The following is a 22,500-nucleotide window of genomic DNA, read 5'->3' on the forward strand; positions in this document are numbered from 1 at the left end:
CCAAAGCATGTGCCACCACATCTGACTGTATTTTCCATTATGTTGTGTATTTAGACTTTTTAATCGATCTTGAGGAGCGTGGGAGTCCCAGGGATGGAACTCGGGTCTTCAGACTTCTCAGCAAAGGCCCGTACCTGCTGAGCCATCTCACCAGCTCCAGATTGTGTATTTAAAAGTCTGTTCTTAGGGATAGGGATGTAGCCCATTGGTAGAGTATTGCCTGACATGTGTGTGAGATCTGGATTTGATCCATAGTATCATAAAAATGGAAGACCTTGCCTGTGATTTCTTTCTTTTTAAGGGAAATGCCCCCATCCCTTACAAGCTCTAGGGAGGAATTTCAGACCACCACCACTACCCACCTCCCCACTTAATTGGGAAGCTGCGTCAATCTGCAGTCTTTTACGAAAGGGTAGGAGTGGGGTTGGCGGGAGGGGGAGAAACTGACCACATCCCTGCCACTATCCTTTCTGTTCATCACGGCTGCCAGAATCCTTAGTGTCTAAAGTCACACTGCCCAGCTTGATTTTGCTACCGTTTCTATTAGAATGGAAAAACCTTAGAAGTAAAAGGTGAAATGGTCTGATGCCCCCAGGTTATGGGGGTGTCACTGGCCTTGGGACTGTCATTATGGTTAGCAGGATCATCTCAGTGACCCTCAGGCCTGCCTGGAGCAGCACCAACATGTCCGCAGTTCAAGGTCAGTCAGCACACTCTGCCATTCCTATGGCCAGCCTGGAGCACGAGGTCACCCCTTCCACACCCTGAATACTGTCACAACCACCGCCACATCATTGCCTTGCTGTGAAGTTGGCCTGGGGCAGGTGAGATAGCTTGGTGCCAAGAACATTACGTTGATAGCTAGGCCACCTTACCATGCATGAACTGGAATAGAGCAGAGGCAGGTGTGTGTGTGCACAGAAATCCTCCTTTACCAAATATCCACGTGATGTCCCAGTGCCCAGCCTGCCTGGAAAGGGGAGGGTGTAGTCACCCCAGGTGCCAAGGAAGACAGGAGGTGAGCCAATCAGAAAGCACATTGTAGAGAGTCAAAAACACCCTGGAGAGACTTTGCACAGGAGCCGGCATTTTGTTGGTGTTTAATATGTGTGAGTATTTAAGTGTCCTGGCTGTAGACAGCCCAGCTTGGAGAGACCAGAGGACTCTGAAATTGTCTCGTTCGATCTCCCGCTGGAAAGTGGAATTCCACCCCTAGCATCCCTGCAGACAGTCTCAGCTTGAACATGCCAGAGGGGTCTTATCTGCAGGAATGGAGACTCAGTGTACTCCTCTCTAAAATGGGGAGAGTTGTGACTCCTACAGAGAGAAAATGTCAACAGTATGCAGCATAGGAGCCAGTCCCTTTGAATTCTTTTTTTTTTTTTTTTTTTTGAGGGAGGGGATGAAGAAAGTATTCTTTTGTAAGTCACTGGGCAACAGAAATCCTTTCTCTGCTGTGAGAAGCCAGTCTTTCTAGTTTGTCATTTTTTTTTTTTTTCAACACAGCCAAGGATAACCTTGAATTTCTGACCTTCCTGCTCCACCTCCTGAATGCTAGGATTGCAGGCATGCACCACCGCACCTGGTTTAAACAATGCTGGTGAACCCAAGGCTTTGTGTGTGCTAGTCTAGCACTCTGCTACTGGGACTCCACTCCCAGCAATCTCTGTGAATTTTTCTTGTCTTTTCTTTTCTTTTTCTTTTTTTTTATTTGGTAGCTTTGTGTCTTTCCTGGAACTCACTTGGTAGCCCAGGCTGGCCTCGCACAGAGACCCACCTGCCTCTGCCTCCCGAGTGTTGGGATTAAAGGCATGCGCCACTACCGCCCAGCGAATTCTTCTTATTTTCAACAGCCTCACAAACAGCCCTCCTGGTTGGGCACACTAAAGACTAGCAAAGTCCATTCATGGCCTAGCAGCAGAAGCACATCCAAAGAGCTCGCTAGAAATGCAGATTCTAGGCCCTGCTGAGTTAGAAACAGGATTAGCTGTGTCTAAGCAGGCTGCCAGGGGTGTGGCGGTGGCTGAGGTTTAGAATCAGCGCTTTAGGACACTGTCTGCTCTGCTTCCCAGGCAGCCCTTACCACTTCCTGCAGCCACCCATTTCCCACAGGTCTCCGACATATAGCCATCCGGGAGTGCTCTGATGGCCAGTGACATTTAAAAAACGATGTCCCCAGGGCTCCTAATGACTGTTGTCTCCTTTGCTGTGGAAATTCTAGTGTGTGGGTATTTTAGTGTTGTTATTTTGTTTGTTGGAACAGGATGGCCTGGATCCCAATGCTGGGGTTATAGGTATGTGCCACTACACTCTGGTTATACGGTGCTGGGGATGGTCACACACACTAAGCTGGTACTTACCAACTGAGCTACATCTCCAGCCCTGGACTTCGGTTTTGTTTTTGTTTGTGAGATGAGGTTTTGTAGGCTAGCCTCAAACTCAGGGTCCTCCTGCTCTAGCCTCCTGAGTACTAGGATTACAGGCATATAACACCACTCCTGCCTTTATTCTGGAAATTCTGGCAAGTAATTATCTCAGATCTACTCTGTTCTAAACAGGTGATACAGAGTAACTTCTTGTTTATTTGGGGGCGGGAGGGGGAATCTTGTTTTGTTTGAGGTGATTGAACCCAGAGTCTTGCACATGCTTGGCAAGCTCTCTTCCACTGAGCTACATACCTTAGCTTGTTTGCTTGTTTTTAAATGAAGTTAAATTTACATATACAAAAATGTGCATGTATTAAGAGAAATAACATGGTGAATTTTGACATACATACACATCCCTGTGACCTCTGGTCAGAACGAAGTCTAGGACAATTCTAGTGCCCATTCAAGACATGCCAGAATATCTGTTCAGAGACATCTGGGAGAGAGTACCTGGTTCCTCTGCATTGCCAAGCAACAGCCTGTTCTATGAACCTGCCCTATTTCCTCACCCCTCTGCTTTTGGTGGACATTCAGATTGTTTCCAAATAGAACCTACAACGCACAAGGTTCTTCTGAACACCCGTATGTTGTCTTTCGGTGGACAGCAGCTCTGATTCTTTCTACTATATGCCCAGAATATTCGACCTAATGAGATGCCACCATGGCTTTTCAAGGCGGCTATACTAATGTGAAGGTTGTCTGGCTTACTGGCATTCCTACTGTCCCACAGCCTTCTCAACATCTGTCGTTTGGAGTCACGTTAATGATAGCTCCTTTGCTGGGGAGCACTGGAATCTCAGGGATTGTTATTGATGTTTATTTCCCTGTGCTCAATAAGGTTCATTACTTTCTATGCTTTTTAGCTATTTGTACACCTCTTATGGAATGCTCCTTAAAGATTTCTTTTTCTTTGCAGGTGAAAAACTTCAATTTCTGTTTAAATATTGAGGCTATAAGGTATGCTATGATTTTTGTTTGTTTGGTTGGTTGGTTGGTTGGTTGGTTTTGGTTTTGGTTTTTGGAGACAGAGTTTCTCTGTGTTAACAGTTCTGGCTGTCCTGGAACTCACTTTGTAGACCAGGCTGACCTTGAACTCACTGAGATCCACCTGCCTCTGCCTCCCAAGTGCTGGGTTTAAAGGTGTGTGCCACCACCGCCCCGCATGCTGTGATATTTTAATACACACTGGCTGTGCTGCATAGTTTTTGTCTACTGGTCACAAGCTAGGGTCACCTGGGAAAAGGGAGCCTCCATCAGATTGGTCTGCAGGCAAGTGTGTGGGACATTTTCTTGACCGATGAATGATGTGAGAGGGCCCGGTCTATGGGTGGTGCCGCTCCTGGGCAGGTGGTCCCGGGTTGGATGGAAAGCTGAAGGCTGTGTATAGGGATGCATGCCTTTAACCCTAGCATTTAGGAGACAGAGGCAGACATCTAGAGGTGAGTTTGAGGCCAGCCTGGTCCCGGCCAGTGAAGCAAGCCGAGCGAACCAGGAAGCAGCGTTCTATCCAGTTCTGCTTCAATTCCCACCTCGTCTCCGGTGCTGAGTTACTGTACCATCTTCCCTTTCTCTCTCTCTCTCTCTCTCTCTCTCTCTCTCTCTCTCTCTCTCTCTCAAGTATATTTGATATTACATTGATTTACTTGTGTGTTGGGGAGGATGCTGGTGTGCGTGTGCTGGGACACACATGCAGAAGTCAGAGCACAGCTTTCCAGAGCCTCTTCTCTCGCTCTGCCACATAAGTCTAGGGGAAGGAGGAGCTCAGCATCAGGGGAGCTCAGCACCAGAGAGGCTCATGTTTAAAAAACATCTGAAAACCAGGCATAGAAGGGTAAACCTGTAGTCCCAGGCCTTGGGAGGTGGAGACAGGAGGATCAGGATTCATAGTTAGCCTTCATCACATAAGATGTTTGAGGCCAGCCTGGCCTACTTGAGAACTTGTCTCAAATAAAACAAAACAGTAGCAGAAATTCAACAGGGAGTTACCATGAATCCCACAGTTCTGCTCCTCAGTGTATGCCCAAGAGAAGTGAAAACGTTTGTCCACACCCAAATGTGTACATGGATGTTCACAACAACATTACTCATAGTGAGTAAGTGGAAATAAACTAGATTTTCATAAGTAGACGGGCCAGGCACATCAAATGTGGGGCAGGCAAGCCTATGGAGCTGTCCTACAAGGGTGTCTCATGCAGCCAAAGTGCTGGCCATGAGATGGTGAGTCGTGAGAGACCACACAGGGTATGAGACCATTCACACGGGCTGTCCAGCACAGAGGGTCTGGAGTGACAGGAAGCCTCATAATAAGGGGTAAGACTCTTACTTGGACTCTTACTGAGGCTGGAGATGGGTGTGGAGAAGCACAGGGGTGACTGCTGATGGACACAGGATTTCTCTCTGAGGTGACAGAAATATTTTAAATTTAAGCTAGACACAGCAACATATGCCCCTAATCCCAGCACTTGGGAGGGAGGTGGTAGTTAGGTGGGATGGGAGAGGGGATGCTGAGGCAGGAGGATTTTGAATTATAGGAAAACCTTGGCTATATAGTGAGACCCTATCTCACAAAGACAATAAACAAACTTTAAAATTTAAACTATGGTAATGGGTTCACGACTCACAATATGAAAACAAACAAACATTGAGTTATACACTTAAATAGTTGAATTTTATAGTATAGAAACCAAATATCGAAGTTTTAATTAAAAATTAATTTTTTTAAAAATTTAATTAAAAATTTTTTAAAAAATCACAGAATTCCGCCAGGCGGTGGTGGCGCACACCTTTAATCACAGCACTTGGGAGCAGAGCCAGGTGGATCTCTGTGAGTTTGAGGCCAGCCTGATCTACAGAGCGAGACCCAGGACAGGAACCAAAACTACACAGAGAAACCCTGTCTCGAAAAACTAAACCAAAACAAAACAAACAAAAAACTCAGAACTGATCCCATGAATTAATTCATTCGTCAGCAAATGCTTCTTGAGCCCCACTCTGTTTCAGGAATGAAGGCTCCAGACAAGGTCCCTGCTCCTCCTAAATATCATTCTGGGAGAAGGCAGAGTGTGATAGTGGAATGGGATGGGGCTAGGGAGTGGCAGAGTTGAGTTGTGGGCTACTCTCGCTAGGTTCTCAGGGTAGGGCACTTTGGGGAGGTGACATTAAGGACTGGCTCCTGAGGAACAGGTCAGGTATGTCAGGAACTGGGGGAGAGTGTCCTAGACAGACAGACCTGAGGTTTGGCTCTGGTCTAAGGTACTGTGCACATGTTCAGCACCCAGTGAGCCACTGAGGACAGGGTGCAGCCACAGCATGGGCCAGACAGGGCAGTCCTGCCTCTCCAACACGGGACCATGAACAGCTGAAACATCAGTGGCTTGAGGTGACTGAGGCGTAGGGGGCCCTTCTTGTCCCCATCAGCCTGGTTTGAGAGAAAATTGCTAACTGATCCTAGTTCCTGGAAGGAAGGGCTTTCTGCCCCTGGAGGATGATGAGGGCTGCTTCTGAGGGATGTCACCATTCTGGCCTCCATCCCTTCCCATGGGTCTTCTGTGCAAAGAGATGGTCCATTGGGGTGGGGTCCTGAGCATCCCCGCCATGGAGAGGGAGTTCTTGAGGACAATGGCAGTATCCCAGACCCTGGGGCAACTCCAGGAAACATGAAATCAGGCCTCAGCAGACCTCTTCCCCAGCTGGGGACAGAGAACAGGAGTGGGAACTGCTTGTGTAGAGCTATGAAGTCTCGCCTCTTTTCACAGCACCAGGAAGCCAAGAACAGGTGCCCCAGGCAGGGACACACCAAGGTGGTCACATGTATACCTGGCACTCAGTGTTGAGAGGGGGTTAGCAGCCTACTCAAGGTCACATAGCCCAAGTGGCCCAGCAGGCAATACCATCAGAGTCACAGCCAACCCCAGAGAGGACGCTGGCCCCTCCTTCTCGCTGCTCCCATTTACAGCTTCACGTGGAGCCATTAATAAGTAACTTGACCATTTATCAGGCTTCCTGGCATAGGTTTCTTAGGCCTTGGAGGAAAGAGACGTCTTTAACACTCACACCTGAGTTCCAGCGGAGGGCAGCTCAATGGCACTCTGCTGGATGTTTGCCTCCGTTGGGAGTCAAGACCCTGGGCTCTGTTTCCACACTCCTCTCTTCCCATCTAGACCTCAGTTTCCTGATCTTTAAAGTGAGAAGGCGTCTCGGGTTCTAGAAGAGCCGCTCCAGCTGGTTCACTGTGGGCTCCTGGGACAGGAGCGGGCTCCTGGGACATTCCTGGATCAGCCTCCCAGGATCACTCAGGAGAAAGGTGGGAAGAAGCCTAGTCGGGGCGCTGGTCCTTCTTGCTGGCACATATCCTGGGCTCCGCACTGATGTTGAGGAAGCCCAGGGCTGCAAGGAGGGGTGAGCACTGGGGAGGGAGCTGCCTGAGGCCTTGAGATGGAGCACTTGCTATCCCCAGTTAGAGTGGGGGAAACTGAGGCTCAAGAGGGGCTAGGTGGTAGTGGCTTGCCACGGGACACACATTGGGCGGTATCAGACGTGAGCCTCGAACCAAGTGTTTTGACCACACAGTCCACTGCATCTTTGATGTCAAAACCTTTTTAACATTATTACCCTGCAATCTTTGGTTACCCACAATCCTAAAAGGGGCTATTACCTCAGCCATTTAAAATGGGCAATGCATATACTTTAGTTTGGCCTTGGGAACAACGGATCCTTCTAAGGATTTCTGGAATGTCTACACACAGCCCTATAGCACCTGGAAGAGTGAGCTGCTGGCCTACTCTTTGGCCCAAGACCCAAGAACAAATGTGGGGTCGGCCTTCCAGACTCGGGTGCCTTAGACTCCAACCACAGCCCAAGTTCTGGCAGGAGACACAGGGAAGGGATTATCCACATCTGCTTCCTCCTAGCCTGGGTTCACTCATGGGGCAAATGGGCACGAGCATGAAGCCCATCTCACGGTATTCTCATGGGGATTGAAAGTCCGTACCACCGTGAACGAATTTCAGTGGCCTTTGAGCACACGGTAACGCCAGGCATTACCCAATCCTTTCCTGCCTCTCTCTGGTTTCTTCCGTCACGGCTTATTGCTCTTAGGCCCCATCCCCTCAGGATTTTGCTACAAGCCTGAGTGCTGTATTGAACTACTCCACACAAGCCTCACCCCCAGGATAGCCACTAGACACACACTAGGCGCACAGTCTACCACTGAGCCGTTCGCCCAGCTCTAGACAACTGCTTGGTTTCTTTTGTATTTTTGATCAAATGGTCTTGCTATGTAGACCAGGCTGTGCTGAACTCTCCATTTTCCTCCTTCTACCTCAGACTGCTAGGGTAACAGGCATCATCTACCTCAGAGCGCTAGGGTGGCCGGCATCTGTAATGTGCTAATTCCTCAGAGTATTGGTACTTGACCTGGTGAGTGAGGTGGTGTTAATGGGTGCAGGTACACACAGAAGTGACTCTTGCTGTCCCTGAAGCCGGTCTGCAAGAGGCTGCCTGCCTGCCTGCCTTATACAAGGAAAGAAAGTGTGGGAGGAGAGAGGATGGAAAGGAGAGGTCTGTGATTTTCATCAAGCCTGTGTGCGTAGGCATCCCCTCTGTACTGGGTCCAGAGGGAGAGGCAAATGAGACGTGGTATCATACAGCAGGACACAGACACACAAGCGAGCACCCAAGTAGGGCAGCTGGGGACTGTCAGAGCGGGGACCAAGGGAGAGCTGCATCCTGAACAGACCACCCACCTTACAGCCACCCTCTCTCCATCCTCTTCAGCCCTCCTGCCTTGAAGCACGTCTACCCCCAGGTTCTGAGTGGGAACAGACAGGGGTCATGAACAGTAATCTCAACAGATCAGCCTGGAAATGAGAAAATAACAAAATAATGAACAGCTGCTATCACAGAAGTCTTCTGATAAAGGCTCTAATCAGATGAGGTGGATGGTGTCAGCGGGGGTGGGGGTGGGTGGGAGGAGTGGGGGTTGGGATCAGAGGCAAGTGCTGGAAAAGACAATCCGCTCCACCTCTGAGGATCCCCTCTACTCTCCCAGTGCTCCGGAACCTCAGGGGTGGTCTTGACCCACCTCTCCCTTTTCAAAATCTGAGCATGTTCTTCCACAAACTCCAGGACCTTCTTGCTGCTCAAGCTCCTCCCCACAACACCGCACATTAGCCTGCAGAGTGGTCCTAAACACCCAAGCCTTTGATCCTTTCTCTGGGCCTTTGGTTATCAGGCAGAATTTACTGCCAAAAGGATCGTGAGGTCGATCTCTCATAGGGACAGCCCTCCGAATGTGGAGGGCTGTTCTGATGTCTGTCTGAACTGAGAGCTGCTCAGTAGGGATAGCCCCTGATCTCTCAGTAGGGATAGCCCCTGACCTCTGTCCGTGACGAGAGGTCACTACATTAACCAAGTTCTATTATGGCTTTGCTCCTGGCAGCTTGGCTCTGCCCGGAAACACAGCTCTTGTCAATTCCCGTGTGAAGGGCACATACATGTACCTGGTCCTACTCTTGTTCAGCTGAGGACTTCCAGACTCAGGCTCATCCTGGGTCCCCAACCCTTATCTGTAGATATACGGAGCTGTTCCCTTGAAGACGCTCAAAGTAGCCTCCCTGAGAGGGACAGGAATATTGTTTCATAGGGAATTACTTAGAGCGAATAATTTAAGGTCTTAGCAACATAAAATGATAATTGAGCTTTGTGAGTACCAGTATGGCATCTGGTGTACTCATGGCAGCCGTGAGAAGATCCCTTCCTGCTGGTAGCAGAGCAAAAGCAAGGAGGAGGAGCCTTCCAGGAAGGCTCTGAGCTCCTCTGCTGACTCCAGCTCTCCCCTGCCCAGCCTGGCCCAGTCGTTATGGGCCCTCTTCACCTCTACCCTGGCCATCTCCCTGGTATTTGCTGTCATCCCCTTCTGCCATGATGTGAAGGTGTTGGCCTCGGTCATAGCGCTGGCGGGCCTAGCCATGGGCTGCATCGACACCGTGGCCAACATGCAGCTGGTGAGGATATACCAGAAGGACTCAGCCTTCTTCCTTCAGGTGAGCTGCACAGGGGGAGGCTGGGGAGTGGGCAGAGTGCTGGGAGCTTCCCAGGCCCTCCCCAGGGATGGTGGTGACTCAGCCTGACCTGATCACTTACTGGCTAGACCATGGATCATCAGCAACCTAATACCTGGGTTCGACTTTCTTCATCTCTCCAGGGGTGATCTCTGCCTGCCTTGTTGGCCTCTCCCAGGAACCCCAGTGGTAACAGAAGTTCTCTAACAAGGGAAGGCAGTGTTACTTGAGGGCTTGATGTCCGCTCTCTCATCTCCCTCCTCCTCCTCTCCTCTTTCCTTCTAGTCGCCCAGCATATGTGGCTGTTACCAAGTACCCAATGAAGCAAGTTAAAGGAAGAGAGTTAATTTTGGCTCGAGGTTCAGGGGGATGCAGTCCGTGGTGGTAGGGAAGGAATGGTGTCAGGAGTGGTACAGTCCTGGGCACCAATCAGCAAACAGAGGGGAATGCCAGGGCTTGGATGTTTCCTTTCCCATTTCACTCAGTCTCAGCCCCCCAGCTGATGGCATGGTGTCACCCATATTTAGGTGGGTCTTCCCTCATTAGCCTCCCTGGAAATGCCTTCACAGATATCCCCAGAGGGATGTTTTCCTAGTGCCCTACATGTGTCTTAATCCAGTCAAGTTGATGAAATTGGCCACCATGACAGGCACGGCACCAATGGGAATAAAATAGGGAAGTAAGAGGGGAAGGAAGGATTGACTCCTGTCACAGGGTTACCCCAGGCATCAAGTATGGTGCCAGGGGGGTTTCTCATCAGTCTTCCTCCCAACCGTAGGGCCAGGCAGGGGGACCATGGCTGGGGCACAAGGTAAAGGTGAAGGGAGGTTGCTGCCTCTGGATGCAAGTCCTGAACCAGGCTGAGCGGTGCCCACCCCCCACCCAGGTCCTCCATTTCTTCGTGGGCTTTGGTGCTCTGCTGAGCCCCCTGATTGCTGACCCCTTCCTGTCAGAGGCCAACTGCTTACCTGCTAACAGCACAGCCAATGCCTCCTCCAGAAGCCATCTGTTCCATGCATCCAGGGTCCTGGGCCAGCATTATACAGCAACCCAGCCTTGGTCAAACCAGACGATACCCGGGCCATCCCCAAAGGATTCAACAGAGAACCACGTATCCTATGCCTTCTGGATCATGGCTCTCATCAACGTGAGTGTCACTGGTGCAGGTGGGGTAGGGAGCTGGGGGATAGTGCATGCCTCCTAGTCCAGCTTCCCAGAATCTTCAAACCCAAGAAACATGCCAGGGACAGTGGTGTACAGCCAGAGGGGAGAAGTGACCTGTAGGAATCATCTCCAAGGTCCCTCACTGTGACTCTATATTGGCAGTTCTCAAGAAAGAAAGGCAGTGGGTATGTTTACACAGTGAAAATCAGGGTCAGCTTCCAAGTTCTCTGAGGCCTTGTAGAAAACCTTATCTGTTCCTCCATGACCAAGAGGCCATGTAGAGAGTGACTTCTTCTCTGGAATCCTTCATCACTGATGGGGATCTATCTCCTCAGCCCTGCTCCTTGGGTTCCTGCTTCCTTGGAGTGAAGCCTGTCAGCTGTGGTAGAAATGGCAGAGAGGCTAGTTGGGTTCTGTAACTGTGATAAAACACCAAAAATAATTGGGGAGAAAAGGATTTATTTTGGCTTACACTTTATAATCCACCATGGAGGGAAGTCAGAGCAGGAACCAGAAGGCAGGAACTGAAGCAGAAGCCCTGGAGGAACACTGCTTGCTGCTTACTCCCCATGACTTACTCAGCTTGCTTTTTTTTTTTAGTAATTTATTTTTATTTCATGTTCCTTGGTCTTTTACCTGCATGTATGTCTGTGTGAGGGTGTCAGAACCCCTGGAACTGGAAGTGTTACAGACAGGCGTTAGCTGCCATATGGTTGCTGGGAATTGAACCTGGGTCCTCTGGAAGAGAAGCCGGTGCTCTCAACCACTGAACCATCATCTCTACAGCCCCTTCAGCTTGCTTTCTTAAACAGCCCAGGACTGTCTGCTCAGGGGCAACACTACCCACGTCAACCATAAATCGAGAAAATGCCCCACAGACATGACCTCCGGCCAACCTGATGGGTGATGGGGGCATTCTCTCAATTTAGGTTTCCTGTTTCCATGTGACTCCAGTGTGGGTCAAGTTAACAAATAACTAAACAGCATAGAGACCACTGACCCCGACCAGCTTAGCTACTCAGGTCCCTTTTGTGCACCTGGCCAAGTCAGCATTGAGTCTGGCTTCTAGAAACCTCCAGAGCTGAACAACTCAAGAGGATCCCCTGTTAGCCCAGGGGAGATTGGGGTCCCCCCTACCCACCAGGCTTGGGAGTAACTGCTTAAGCCATCTTAGTTACCAGGCCTCCCGGTTCTGACCCATCATGGACTGGAAGTGAGACTATTCCAGGTAGCCAACAGTCTGGCTGTGTGGGGATAGAGTTCCTGCGTGGGCCTTCTTGCTTTGGCCCAGGGCCTCTCTGTAGTAGGCCTACCCAGTCCTCCAGAGGCAGTTGGCTTCAGAGGAATGCCTGCACGTGGCACTGAAAGGTCCCTAAGCGCTCACCATAGTAGTCCTGGGCATGCAGAAGTGTGTCTGTCACACCTCACGGGCCTAAGGTTCTGGTAAGGAGCTAGAAAGAGGTCTAGTCTCAGCAGAGCCCTGCTCCTAAATAGCCTTCCTTCCCTAGGCTGGAGTCAGTGAGGCCCTCAGCAAGGCACTACTTTCCTTCTCTCTTGTCCCTTCTATGCCCATGGCCACTATTTTGGGTCAAGGCAGCTTTGAACCTGGGTCCTCCAATGGTTCCCTGCTTAGGGAAGGATTCATGCTATGACTCTGCGTGCAGAAAACCCTGCACGGGCCCAAGGTCTGTTCTTCTCATGAAGGTGCAGACTGGAGAGGCTGCCATGTGGGAGCTGGGAATTGAACCTGGGTCCTCTTGCTACAAGATTTCTGGGAATTTCCCTGTTTGTTTGTGTCTGAACATAAAAAGCCCACCACCGGAAGGAATAGAGCAGTGAATAGACTGGCTTCCTTATGCACACGCATGCGCGCATACACACACACACACACACACACACACACACACACACACACACACACACACCTGCCTGGCATTGGCTGGTTTTCAAAGTGGCCCTGGAGTCCCTGAATGGAATTCCTGTAAAAGCGAGGTATGTTCCTGCCAGCATGCCAGCCAATCCGTCGTGAAGCCTTTCCCTTCACCCACCTCTCTAGAAAGGCCGCCTAAGTGCCAGGCCTTGAGTCCAGCTGCTTCCCCTTGGCCTTCTCCCAGGTGTTCTGCTGCTGAAGCCTCCGCGGGGGCTTCCTGTTTCTCCAGTGACTGGCGGGGCGGGCTGAGTCTCCGCAGCACGGGGACACAGGTCTCATGCCGGGCAGGCCTCCCTGTGTGGCCTCATAGCTTGGCTGTTTGAACTTGACCCTGTGTTTGCAGATTGTGAGTTGGGGTTACACTTGTGTTGCCCAGGCTGACCTTCAACTCCTGCCTTTTGAGTGGCTGGGACTCCAGGTGTGTGGCACCACACCTAACTGTGACCTTGGCTGGCTTTTGAGTGTCACCATAGGGAGATGTCAGCATGGGGTTGGGTGGCCTTTTCTCTTCCAGCTGGTGGGAGCCACCTTTCCTGGGGGTAAGGGGGCAAGGGGCCCCCTAAGAGCAGGGCACTGCCCGGTTGGGTGTCTGCTTGGCTTCCACGGCTGCCTGGTCTAGTGCTGGCTACATTTAAACACTTCTGGAACTTTTCAGTGTCTCCTTCCTAAGAAAAAGACCCAGGCTCCAACCACAGCAGGAAGGGTAGCCGTTAGACTCGACGAAGAACTTCCTGGTAGTGAAGGTGATGGGACCTGGGCAGGGACACCTGCGGGAGCCAGTGGCTGCTTCTCCAGGCAACCTCGGAAGGAGGAGGAGTTTCCTGTGTGACTAGTGAGCACCCTTGGGACTAAGTGGCCCAGTGTGAGGAGCAGAGAGCTGGGCAGGGGGAGGGGAGCAGGCAGGTACCCATGCCTGTGTTTTCTAGCTTAGTCATGAAGCTCCTAGCAGAGCTCAGTACCCTCCAAGGATATACCAGCATTCCAGCAGCCCAGAGGCAGGAAGGTGCAAGCCTGAATCAGAATGCCAGTACCAGCCGTGTGGTGGGAATGCTGCACTCTGTGTGTCTAGTTGATACCTCCCCCTGACCCCTGACCCCTGACCCCGGGTCTCTTCCAGTCCTAACAGTATGTTTGAGCCTCCTTTGTCCCATCTGGAAAACGTGATAAAAAAAAATTTTTTTTTTCTCCACCCCTCGATAGTACCAGAGTTAGAACCCGGGGGCCTTGTGCTTGGTAGACAGGCACCTGTCCACTGAGCCACGTCTACTGCCCCCTAATTGCATTTTCAAAAATTACATGATGTGTATGAGTATTCTGCCCGCGGGGACGTGTACCTGGTATGTGTCTGGTGACTGCGAAGGGCAGAAAAGGGTGTCAGATCCCGGGAACTAGAATTACAGTCAGTTGCGGGTGCTGGAGACTAAATCTATGTCCTCTGCAAGAACAGCAAGTGCTCTGAACTGCTGAGCCGTCTCTCGCGACTCCCACCCCCAGTCACACTTTATAGAACGGTGACACACAGAAATTAGAGACACTGTACTGTAGCAGTGTTGGGAATAGCACCCAGCACCCGGCCTAGGTGGCAGAGGACCCTTCTAAGTCCAGGCTTTGAAAGGCTTCCTTCCCTAACTCCTGCAAGAAATGGGTGTGGCCAAGGCCAGCAGTGCTCACACCAAGCCCAGGTGGTATCCAGGGGCCTGGCTCATAGCTTGCAAAGGCCCTGGCTCATAGCTTGCAAAGGCTCTTTGAGGTGAGGTGGGCACCTTGGACTGTGAGCCTGCCGCATGGGCCAACTGTAGCAGGCCAGGCCCTCCTGACCCTCTGCTGCCCTCAGCTCCCAGTGCCCCTGGCGATTCTGTTCCTGCTGTCCAAGGAGCGGCTGCTGACCTGCCCCCAGCGGAAGCCACTGCTCCTGTCTGCAGACGAGCTTGCACTGGAGACCCAGCCTGCTGAGAAGGAAGACACCTCCTCGCTGACCCCCAAGTTTCAGTCATACCCAGGTGCGGGCTCTTGTAATCTATTCTGGCTGCCCTAGTAACCCCACACCTGGAAGATGACCCTAGACCCCAGTGCTAACGGTCAGAAACAGTCTTTGGTCCCGGTGGTCCCATAAGGTAAGTGATGGAGCCACCTGGCCGAAAGAATGAAAAAGGAAGACTGTCTCCATCCTCTCCAGTCTCTCCTGGGTTACCTTAGGGGGAGTTAGTGGACCTCTGTGAGCCTTAGTTCCACCGGGAGTGGGCAAAGAACAGGGAGCAGTCTCTCCTCACAGGCACCTGAAAGCTAGAAGGGGTGGAGGCAGCAAGCAGCCCCAGCCGACTCTCTTAACAGGTGAGCAGAGGGGAGGGAGCAGAGGTGGACTCAGCCCTGCCCTTCTGTGCCTCCTCCAGGGCAGGAGGACCTGTTCAGCTGCTGCCAGAGGAAGAACTTCCGGGGAGCCCCGTGCTCTTTCTTTGCCATCCACATCACAGCCGCTCTGGTCCTGTTCATGACAGACGGGATGATGGTGAGCCTTCCTCCGAAGGCATCTCTACTGAGAGGCCTCGATCCTGATCCCCGAGTCTGGACCGGCAAGAGGAGAGAGAAGCCCATGGAGGTTCTGCAGGACTTCACTTACAGTGCAGTGAACCAGTGTCCTGCCGTCTCCCACAGTGCCCACAGCCCATCAGAACCAGGACTCCGTTCTGTTCCTGACAATCGTTTTTATTTTGTGCATTCTAGAAAGGGGCCTGTCTGGTGCTTGGTTTGTTCTACTTTCACTTTTATGTGGCCCAAGGTCTTTCAGTTTTAGCTGCTTTGTTTTGGCCAAGATCAAATGTAGCCTAGGCTGGCTTTGAACTCTTGGTCCTTCTCCCAAATGCACCATCCCCAGCTGTGACCCACACTGTTGAAAGCTCACAGCCCTGCTGCCCTGTGAGCGGTCACACTCAGGAACTCCGGTGCACTCGGCTTCTTGGCATGAGCCACAAATGGGCCTTCACAAGCTAATGTCATCAAGGAGCCACACTCCAGCCCAGCTGTCCATTCAGTGGGTGACTTCTGTTTAGTGCCCTTTCCAGAACTCTTCTCTGTGAGGGAAGTCTTGAATGGCTGAGTGATTGACTGTTGTAGGAGGGATACTCCTAAGAGACCGCCCTATTCACATGCTGCAGCCCACAGCAGACCTGCCTGACTTGTACCACTCTGGGGTGAATGTGGACCTGTCTCCTCTCTTTTGTAAAGTAAGAGGTTAAGAAGCCCTTTTCCGGCTGCCTTTAATCCCAGCACTTGGGAGGCAGAGGCAGGTGGATCTCTGTGAGTTCGAGGCCAGCCTTGGTCTCCAAAGCGAGTTCCAGGAAAGGCACAAAGCTACACAGAGAAACCCTGTCTCAAAAAATAATAAAGAAAGAAAGAAAGAAAGAAAGAAAGAAAGAAAGAAAGAAAGAAAGAAAGAAAGAAAGAAAAACCCTTTTCCTTCTAGCCATGCCTGTTTGCCCAAGCCCTGTGGAGATTCTCCATGGGGACCTAGTGACATTTCAGGTAGCACCCATTCTGTCCTCGGCTTGTGTGTGAGTGTACCACGAGATTTTAGCTCCCAGGGCACCTTGGGCTGAGCCACTAGGGACAAGACCAGTTGGCCTCTGCCGCCCTGCCCAGCCTGTCCCAGCTGAGGCATTGGCATGCTGAGTGAAGCTTGCTCTCTCCTCTCCCACAGGGCGCTTATTCTGCTTTTGTGTACAGCTATGCTGTGGAGAAGCCACTGTCTGTTGGACACAAGATGGCTGGTTACCTCCCCAGCCTCTTCTGGGGCTTTATCACCCTGGGCCGGCTCATCTCCATCCCTGTCTCCTCAAGAATGAGGCCAGCCACCATGGTGTTCATCAATGTGGTAAGTGGCCAAGTGGCCTCCTTTCCCTTATTAGAAACACAGACCTGTGTTTCTTCCTGGCCTTACCACTGCCCAAGACATTTGTTCAGGACTGTATTCTGCTGGAATAGTTAGGAGGTAGGAATGGAGAAGAGAGATGTTGGCAAGGGATGGAGATCAAGGAAGAGGAGCTGTGTGTAGCCTTGGAAAAGCCCCCTCTCCTCTCTGGTCCTCTGATTTTACCTCCTTAGAAGCATCAGCACCAGGGACTGTGGGTGATTACTGTGGAGTGGACAGCTGACGTCACCTGAGGGATGTAGGTCCTGCACTGCTCACAGTGCCTAGCTGTTTGGAGCCCTCTACACAGTGGGGCAAGGCTTTGGGGTCAATGCTTCTGCTCTGACTTGGGATTTGCTTTTGGCAGCTCTCTAGGAGCTTCTTAGATGGTCAGACTAGCATGCAGCCAGGCAAAGGAACCAGCTTGGCTGGGAACAGGGTCTGGGCCAAGCAATAGAGTTGTGTCCTGATGTATGTCCATGTCACCATCTATGACAAAGGACTCCAGATTGTAGAACCCCTCGGGTACATCTAGGTCAAATTTCCACTAGGCTTAGACCACTTCTGTGACATCCCTGCCAGTCTCTGTTCAAATACCTCCAGGGATTGGGAACTTACTACTTTTCTAGGAAATCCACTATAAGAAAGCACATCCCAAGGTGAAGAGATGGCTGCTCTTCTGGAGGACCCAGGTTGGATTTCTAGTACCCATATGATGGCTATAAATCCAGTTCCAGGGGATCTGACACCCTCTTCTGTCCTCCTCGGGTATTGCACACATATATGCAGGCAAAACACCCATTCACATAAAAAAAATTAAACAAACAAACAAACAAAAAACTTACAAAAGAAAGACTCCCCAGGTAGATGTGGCAGTGCACCCCTACAGTCCCAGCACTTGGGAGAAGAGACAGAAGGATTGAGTTCAAGGTCAGCCTGGGCTACATAGGGAGAACATGTCTCCAAATAAATAAACAGCAAATAAAATAAAATGCATCTGGCTGTAGTCAGGGAGATGCTTACTCTTGCAGAATAGTTGAGGGAAGGAGGGCGGGGGTTGTTGAGGGCAGAACTGGGCAGGAAGGTTACCTGATACTTTGTGGGGCAGAGTGGACAGGACTTCTCTGAGTGGAGGAGGAAGGGGACAGGGATCAAGGGCAGGCCTAGAGCGATCACAAGGATGGTTCCCTCCATCACTACAGTGACATGCTTAAGGTAATTATAAAGAGAAAGGGGTTAGTTTGGCTGTCTTGGGGTGTCCTGGTCTATGACCCAGTCTATGGGGTGCTAGATAGCAAAGTGTGGAGTAGGGTTGGGCATATTGTAAAAGGCGAAAGATTTATACAATCTGAAGAGAAACCAGAGTATGGGTTGGGCATATTGTTAATGTCATGAGCCAGCTTTGGAGAGTTGGTCTTCTCTTTCCACCTTTATGTGGAGTTCTGGGGTTTTGTGGTGGTGGGGGGTGCTTTGCCTGAATGTATGACTGAGTGTCCTTTAACCATCCAGTTCCTGATTCTCTGTTTCTGTTTGTTTTATTTTGAGACAAGGTCTTACTATGTAGCTCAGGCTGCTTCTAACTCAGAATCCTTCTGCCTCGGACTCCTAAGCTCTGGAATTACAAGTGTGTACCACCATAGCCCATTGCCTTTGTATTTTTACCACACAAAAGATGTTCTTCAAGTTGCCTCCCAGTGCGGATGGGACATGTTCATCTTCAGCCTCTGTTTCTTGATGAGTTTATCTAGGGCAGGAAGGGGAAGTCTGAATGTGACTCAAGAACACGTCACTTCTGAGACATCTTGAGGCAGAGCTAATGGGGTTCATGTGCTGGGGTCACTAGCCTCCCTCTTCCAGGGGGAGCAAAATCCCCCAAGATCTGCTGTGACCCTCCGAAGGTCTCTTCATTTCAGCCTGCCCAGTCCTTCATCTATAAATGGAGGACTGGGTTTGGGACTAGTTGTGATTTTTTGCATGATTTTGTAGATCTATGTATTTATTTTCCTAGGATAGATATACAGACACTTCCTAGGACACTGTGTGTTTTGTGGTGCTGAGGATCAAACCCAGGGCCTTGGGCACCCAGAGCAAGTGCTCTAACCATGACCTACATGCACAGCCCCAAACCCAGGGACATTTCCCCATCAAACTAGGACTTGGTGCAGAACATGAAGCTTCTTTAGAGCACAGAGCTGGGGCTGTAGCTTAGCGGTGGAGTACTTGGCAAGTGGGCTCCAAGCCCTGGGTTTGTCTCCCAGCATCTGGGGTGGGGAAACCACCCAGAAATACCAGGGAAATAGAACATGTGCTGGAAGCTCAATACTTTCAGTCTCGTGCCACCAGCCCCTTGCCAACTCCTGCTGTAAAGATGGAGGATCTAGGGCTCCTGGAGAGAGCTACTTCTGGCTCCGCGCGGAGGCACTCAGCACGAACCTGCACCTCAGGCTTCAGACTCCTCGCCTAGTTCTGCTTTCTTCCCAGATGGAGTTTGCAGAGGAATCACTCAACACTTACATAAAAACGTTTTTTATATAAAATTATTATGAGGTACATTTTCTTAAGATTTATTTATTTATTATGCATACAGAAGAGGGCACCAGATCTCATTACATATGGTTGTGAGCCACCATGTGGTTGCTAGGAATTGAACTCAGGACCTCTAGAAGAGCAGCCAGTGCTCTTAACCTCTGAGCCATCTCTCCAGTCCACATAAAGACATTTTTAAAGAGTGTAGAAACTGGGTGATTTTTAGCAAAACTCTGCCTGTGGGACACAGACCTGGCCGAGCCACAAGGATTTCTGAGCATGCGATCCGAGCTACCCAGTTGTTAGCTCCAGCCATGGGATTGAAGTGAAACCTAGGAGGCACCAAGCTGGTTGCCACAACTATTGATCCTTGAGGGTGCTTGTGTTGGATTCCCAGAGGCTGGGGACCCAATGTCCACCACCCATCCTGCTGGGTCATGGCTTTCCTCACGCTGGACCCTAGAACTTGGGTGTCAGGGAAAGAGAAGGGCACTCCACAGAAGAGCGGGGAATTAGCCCACTTCCACCAGCAGGAGGGAGAATATTGATGACCTGGGTTCATAGAAGACCCTGGGGGCCAGCAGTGCCTGCTCCCTGTGTTTACCGGGTGCTGGAGGGCGGGGGTGTGTGGTTGCAGTCGGGCTCACCCCACTGGGTAGATCCTCAACTAGGAATGTTGCAGGTATCAGTGAGACCACAGGGTGGCGCATGGGCCACACCATTCTCCTGGGGCCAGTGCCCAATGCTCCTCCCTGACTGATCTTTCCCTTCCTCCAAGATGCCCAGCCTTGTGCCCTCTCTAATTGCATCTGCCTCTGCTGTGACAGGTGGGCGTTGTGGTGACATTCCTGCTCCTGCTTATTTTCTCCTACAATGTCATCTTCCTGTTCGTGGGGACTGCAAGCCTCGGGCTGTTTCTGAGTAGCACCTTCCCCAGCATGCTGGCCTACACGGAGGACATCCTCCAGTACAAAGGTGAGTCGTGGAGGAACACAGAAGCATGCTCTCTGCAGCTGGTGGCCACCTCCTCTCCTGCTCCCAGTCTGCTGTGGCATTCTAGGTAAGAACTTTCTTTCACCAGGAAAATCAACACCCGTTGGCACGTGAGAGCAGGCATGTTTGGTCATGGGTGTAATGTCCGTGGCTTTCCGTGTGTTCTCTGTGTGTCCTCTCAGGCCACAGGGAAGTCTTGCAGCATGTGTCTATGTCCTTCTTCTTCCTAATAACGGCATGGTCCTGTTTATGGATCTACAGCTGACATTGTGGTTGTCATAGTGCCCTGTCCTTGTTTAACTTAGAAGAAAAACAATTCATATGATAGGGTGACTCAAAGAATCAAGTGTCTGTGAGTTTCTGCCTTCTGGATCCTCTAAGTGGGGTTCGACACATGGCTGAGACACATCTCAAATCAGGGAAGATTCCTTTGCACTATGATTCCAAAGCAGTCCTGGTCCTGATGGAGCCGAGGGCAGAAACAACATCAGCTAGTGTTGGCGCCCATCCTTCGAACACGCCTGTGTGCTATTGAGGACATCATGAAGAACAAGGGCCATGCCTAGGAGACACCATCCCTTCCCCCAGCTCATCCTGGCAGCAGGGGAGGCGACTCCCTGGGGGACAGAAGTACTCAGACTCTAAACTCAAGAGAGCCCATAAGGGATGAAACAATGTCCTTATGTCAGTTTTCAGAGATGAACTGACATTCCAGCATGGCGCATCTGCTGAATGACCACTGGGCTCCATCTTCCTGGCACTTCCCACGGGCAGGGCTGAAATTCAGCCTGTCTCACCATTTACTCGCTCGGCATATTTAATGGTGCTGCCCTTTGCCTCTGCCTTCGCAGGACTGGGTTTGTCTGGTTGCCCTTCAGTCCTGCCCCCTCTGACCCACTGGCTCAGCTTTGGGATCCCCTGGAGTTCTATACTGCAACCAGGGCCTGGCTCCTCTGAGTGGGATGTCAGAGTGGAGAGGTGGCCTGTTCTGACAGCACCTGGGTGGGGGGCTGTCACAGGCTACTCTCTGTGCCACTGCAGAGGTCCTGTGAGTGGCAGGCCTGCAGTCTAGCCGCACTAACTACTTGGAGTTCCTTTGATGACATGGCAATTACTTTGAGCCACCATGCTTTGGCCATAACCATGCTTGGTCTGGACTGCCTCCATCAACTCCCCCACACCCATCCTGTGCCCTTCCAGGACGTATCTCTGATCCCCATGGAAAGGGGTGCCCCCTCCTTTGTGCCCCACTGACTCAGGCCTGTCCCTGAGGTGTGACCCATCTGACACCTTCCATACCTAAGCTCTCCAACACAGTCCCAGAAAGGGACAAGAGAAAGCACAGGCTTTGAGGACATCGCAGATACAGGCGTCAGTCCCACCTCTATATCTGCAGGTCTGTGACCTCGAGTGACCCCTTTTCTTCTCAGCAAGCCTCTGTTTTCTTGTCTGTCATATGGTGGTGCATGCCTGTAATCCTAACACTTGGGAAGCAGAGGCAGGCAGATCTCTGTAAGTCCTAGGCCAGCCTGGGCTACATAGTGAGACCTGGTCTCAAAAAAAAAAAAAAAAAAAAAAGGAGGAAGAAGGAGGAAGAGAAGGCAGGAAGAGACAGCAGCAGCCTACCCCTGCTGGGCGAGTTGTACCTCGGTGGCACTTGCCTTGCATGTGGAAGGCTCTGGGTGTGCTCCCCAGTACCACAAAAACAACCCAGAGACAAATGATGGTCCCGTAGGAATGCTCTGCATGGGAGAAGATGTAAAGCTCTTGATGGATTGGCATCACTGGCAGCTCACAGGGCTCCCTACCTGCACGTTTATAGCACTATTGCTGAGGTGCAGAAGGGCCTCGGGGTGTTTCGAACAATGCACAGGACAGGTGGGAGCCCTTGGAATTCAGAGATGGGAGTGAGCAGTGTTCAGTGTAGAGATCTGATGGGATGTGAGCTGCCCTGAACAGAGAAAGGGGCGGGGAAAAGGCAGGGATTGGCTGGAGGGAGGCAGAGCTGGGAGGAGGTAGAGCCCTCTCGGGAGATGCGCCAAGGTCCGGCTGCAGTGTTGCTGATAAGCTCTGGCATGTGTCAGGGAACCAGAGAGGCAGTTACTCTCCTGGAATAGTGTCTGGTGGGCAAGGAAGACCATCAGCTAGTGGGGTCAGAATGTGCCGGGAACAGGCGGGGGCTGTCAGGGCTAGGGAGAAGCTGCCATCCTGTAGGGACTGTGGAAGATGTTCTCACAGGAAATCTAAACTCAGGCACAACGCATTAGCTGGCGGAGGGAGAGAATAACTCCTCAGTGGGCCAGTCAAGGGCCACATCCGAGACAGGCAGCAACTCAGGTCATAACGTCAGTTTATACTGGCTGAAGGGTGGCTCCCGGGAGCCAGCAGGGTGAGAGACGGCCAGCACTCTAGAGAAGCCACGCAACTTGTTGAAGGCACATGGCAAGGGGTGTTATAACTGGCCTTAGACTCCAAGTCTGATGCTGAGTTTAAGCT

General features: G+C 51.2%; 1 protein-coding gene across 1 annotated transcript in view; it reads left to right on the top strand.

The window, feature by feature from the left end:
• The first annotated feature begins 7,395 nt into the window (after positions 1 to 7,395).
• The window catches only part of Mfsd4a (major facilitator superfamily domain containing 4A), a 36,169-nt gene continuing 21,064 nt past the window's right edge, over positions 7,396 to 22,500 (top strand). The window contains exons 1-7 of the mRNA XM_036201980.1: positions 7,396 to 7,452; positions 9,194 to 9,469; positions 10,374 to 10,634; positions 14,416 to 14,581; positions 14,972 to 15,087; positions 16,276 to 16,449; positions 19,839 to 19,986. Of these exons, the coding sequence (XP_036057873.1) occupies positions 7,396 to 7,452; positions 9,194 to 9,469; positions 10,374 to 10,634; positions 14,416 to 14,581; positions 14,972 to 15,087; positions 16,276 to 16,449; positions 19,839 to 19,986 (1,198 nt within the window). The remainder of the gene's footprint in view (positions 7,453 to 9,193; positions 9,470 to 10,373; positions 10,635 to 14,415; positions 14,582 to 14,971; positions 15,088 to 16,275; positions 16,450 to 19,838; positions 19,987 to 22,500) is intronic.

The sequence above is a fragment of the Onychomys torridus genome, chromosome 11, assembly GCF_903995425.1.
Source record: "Onychomys torridus chromosome 11, mOncTor1.1, whole genome shotgun sequence".
NCBI lineage: Eukaryota > Metazoa > Chordata > Mammalia > Rodentia > Cricetidae > Onychomys > Onychomys torridus.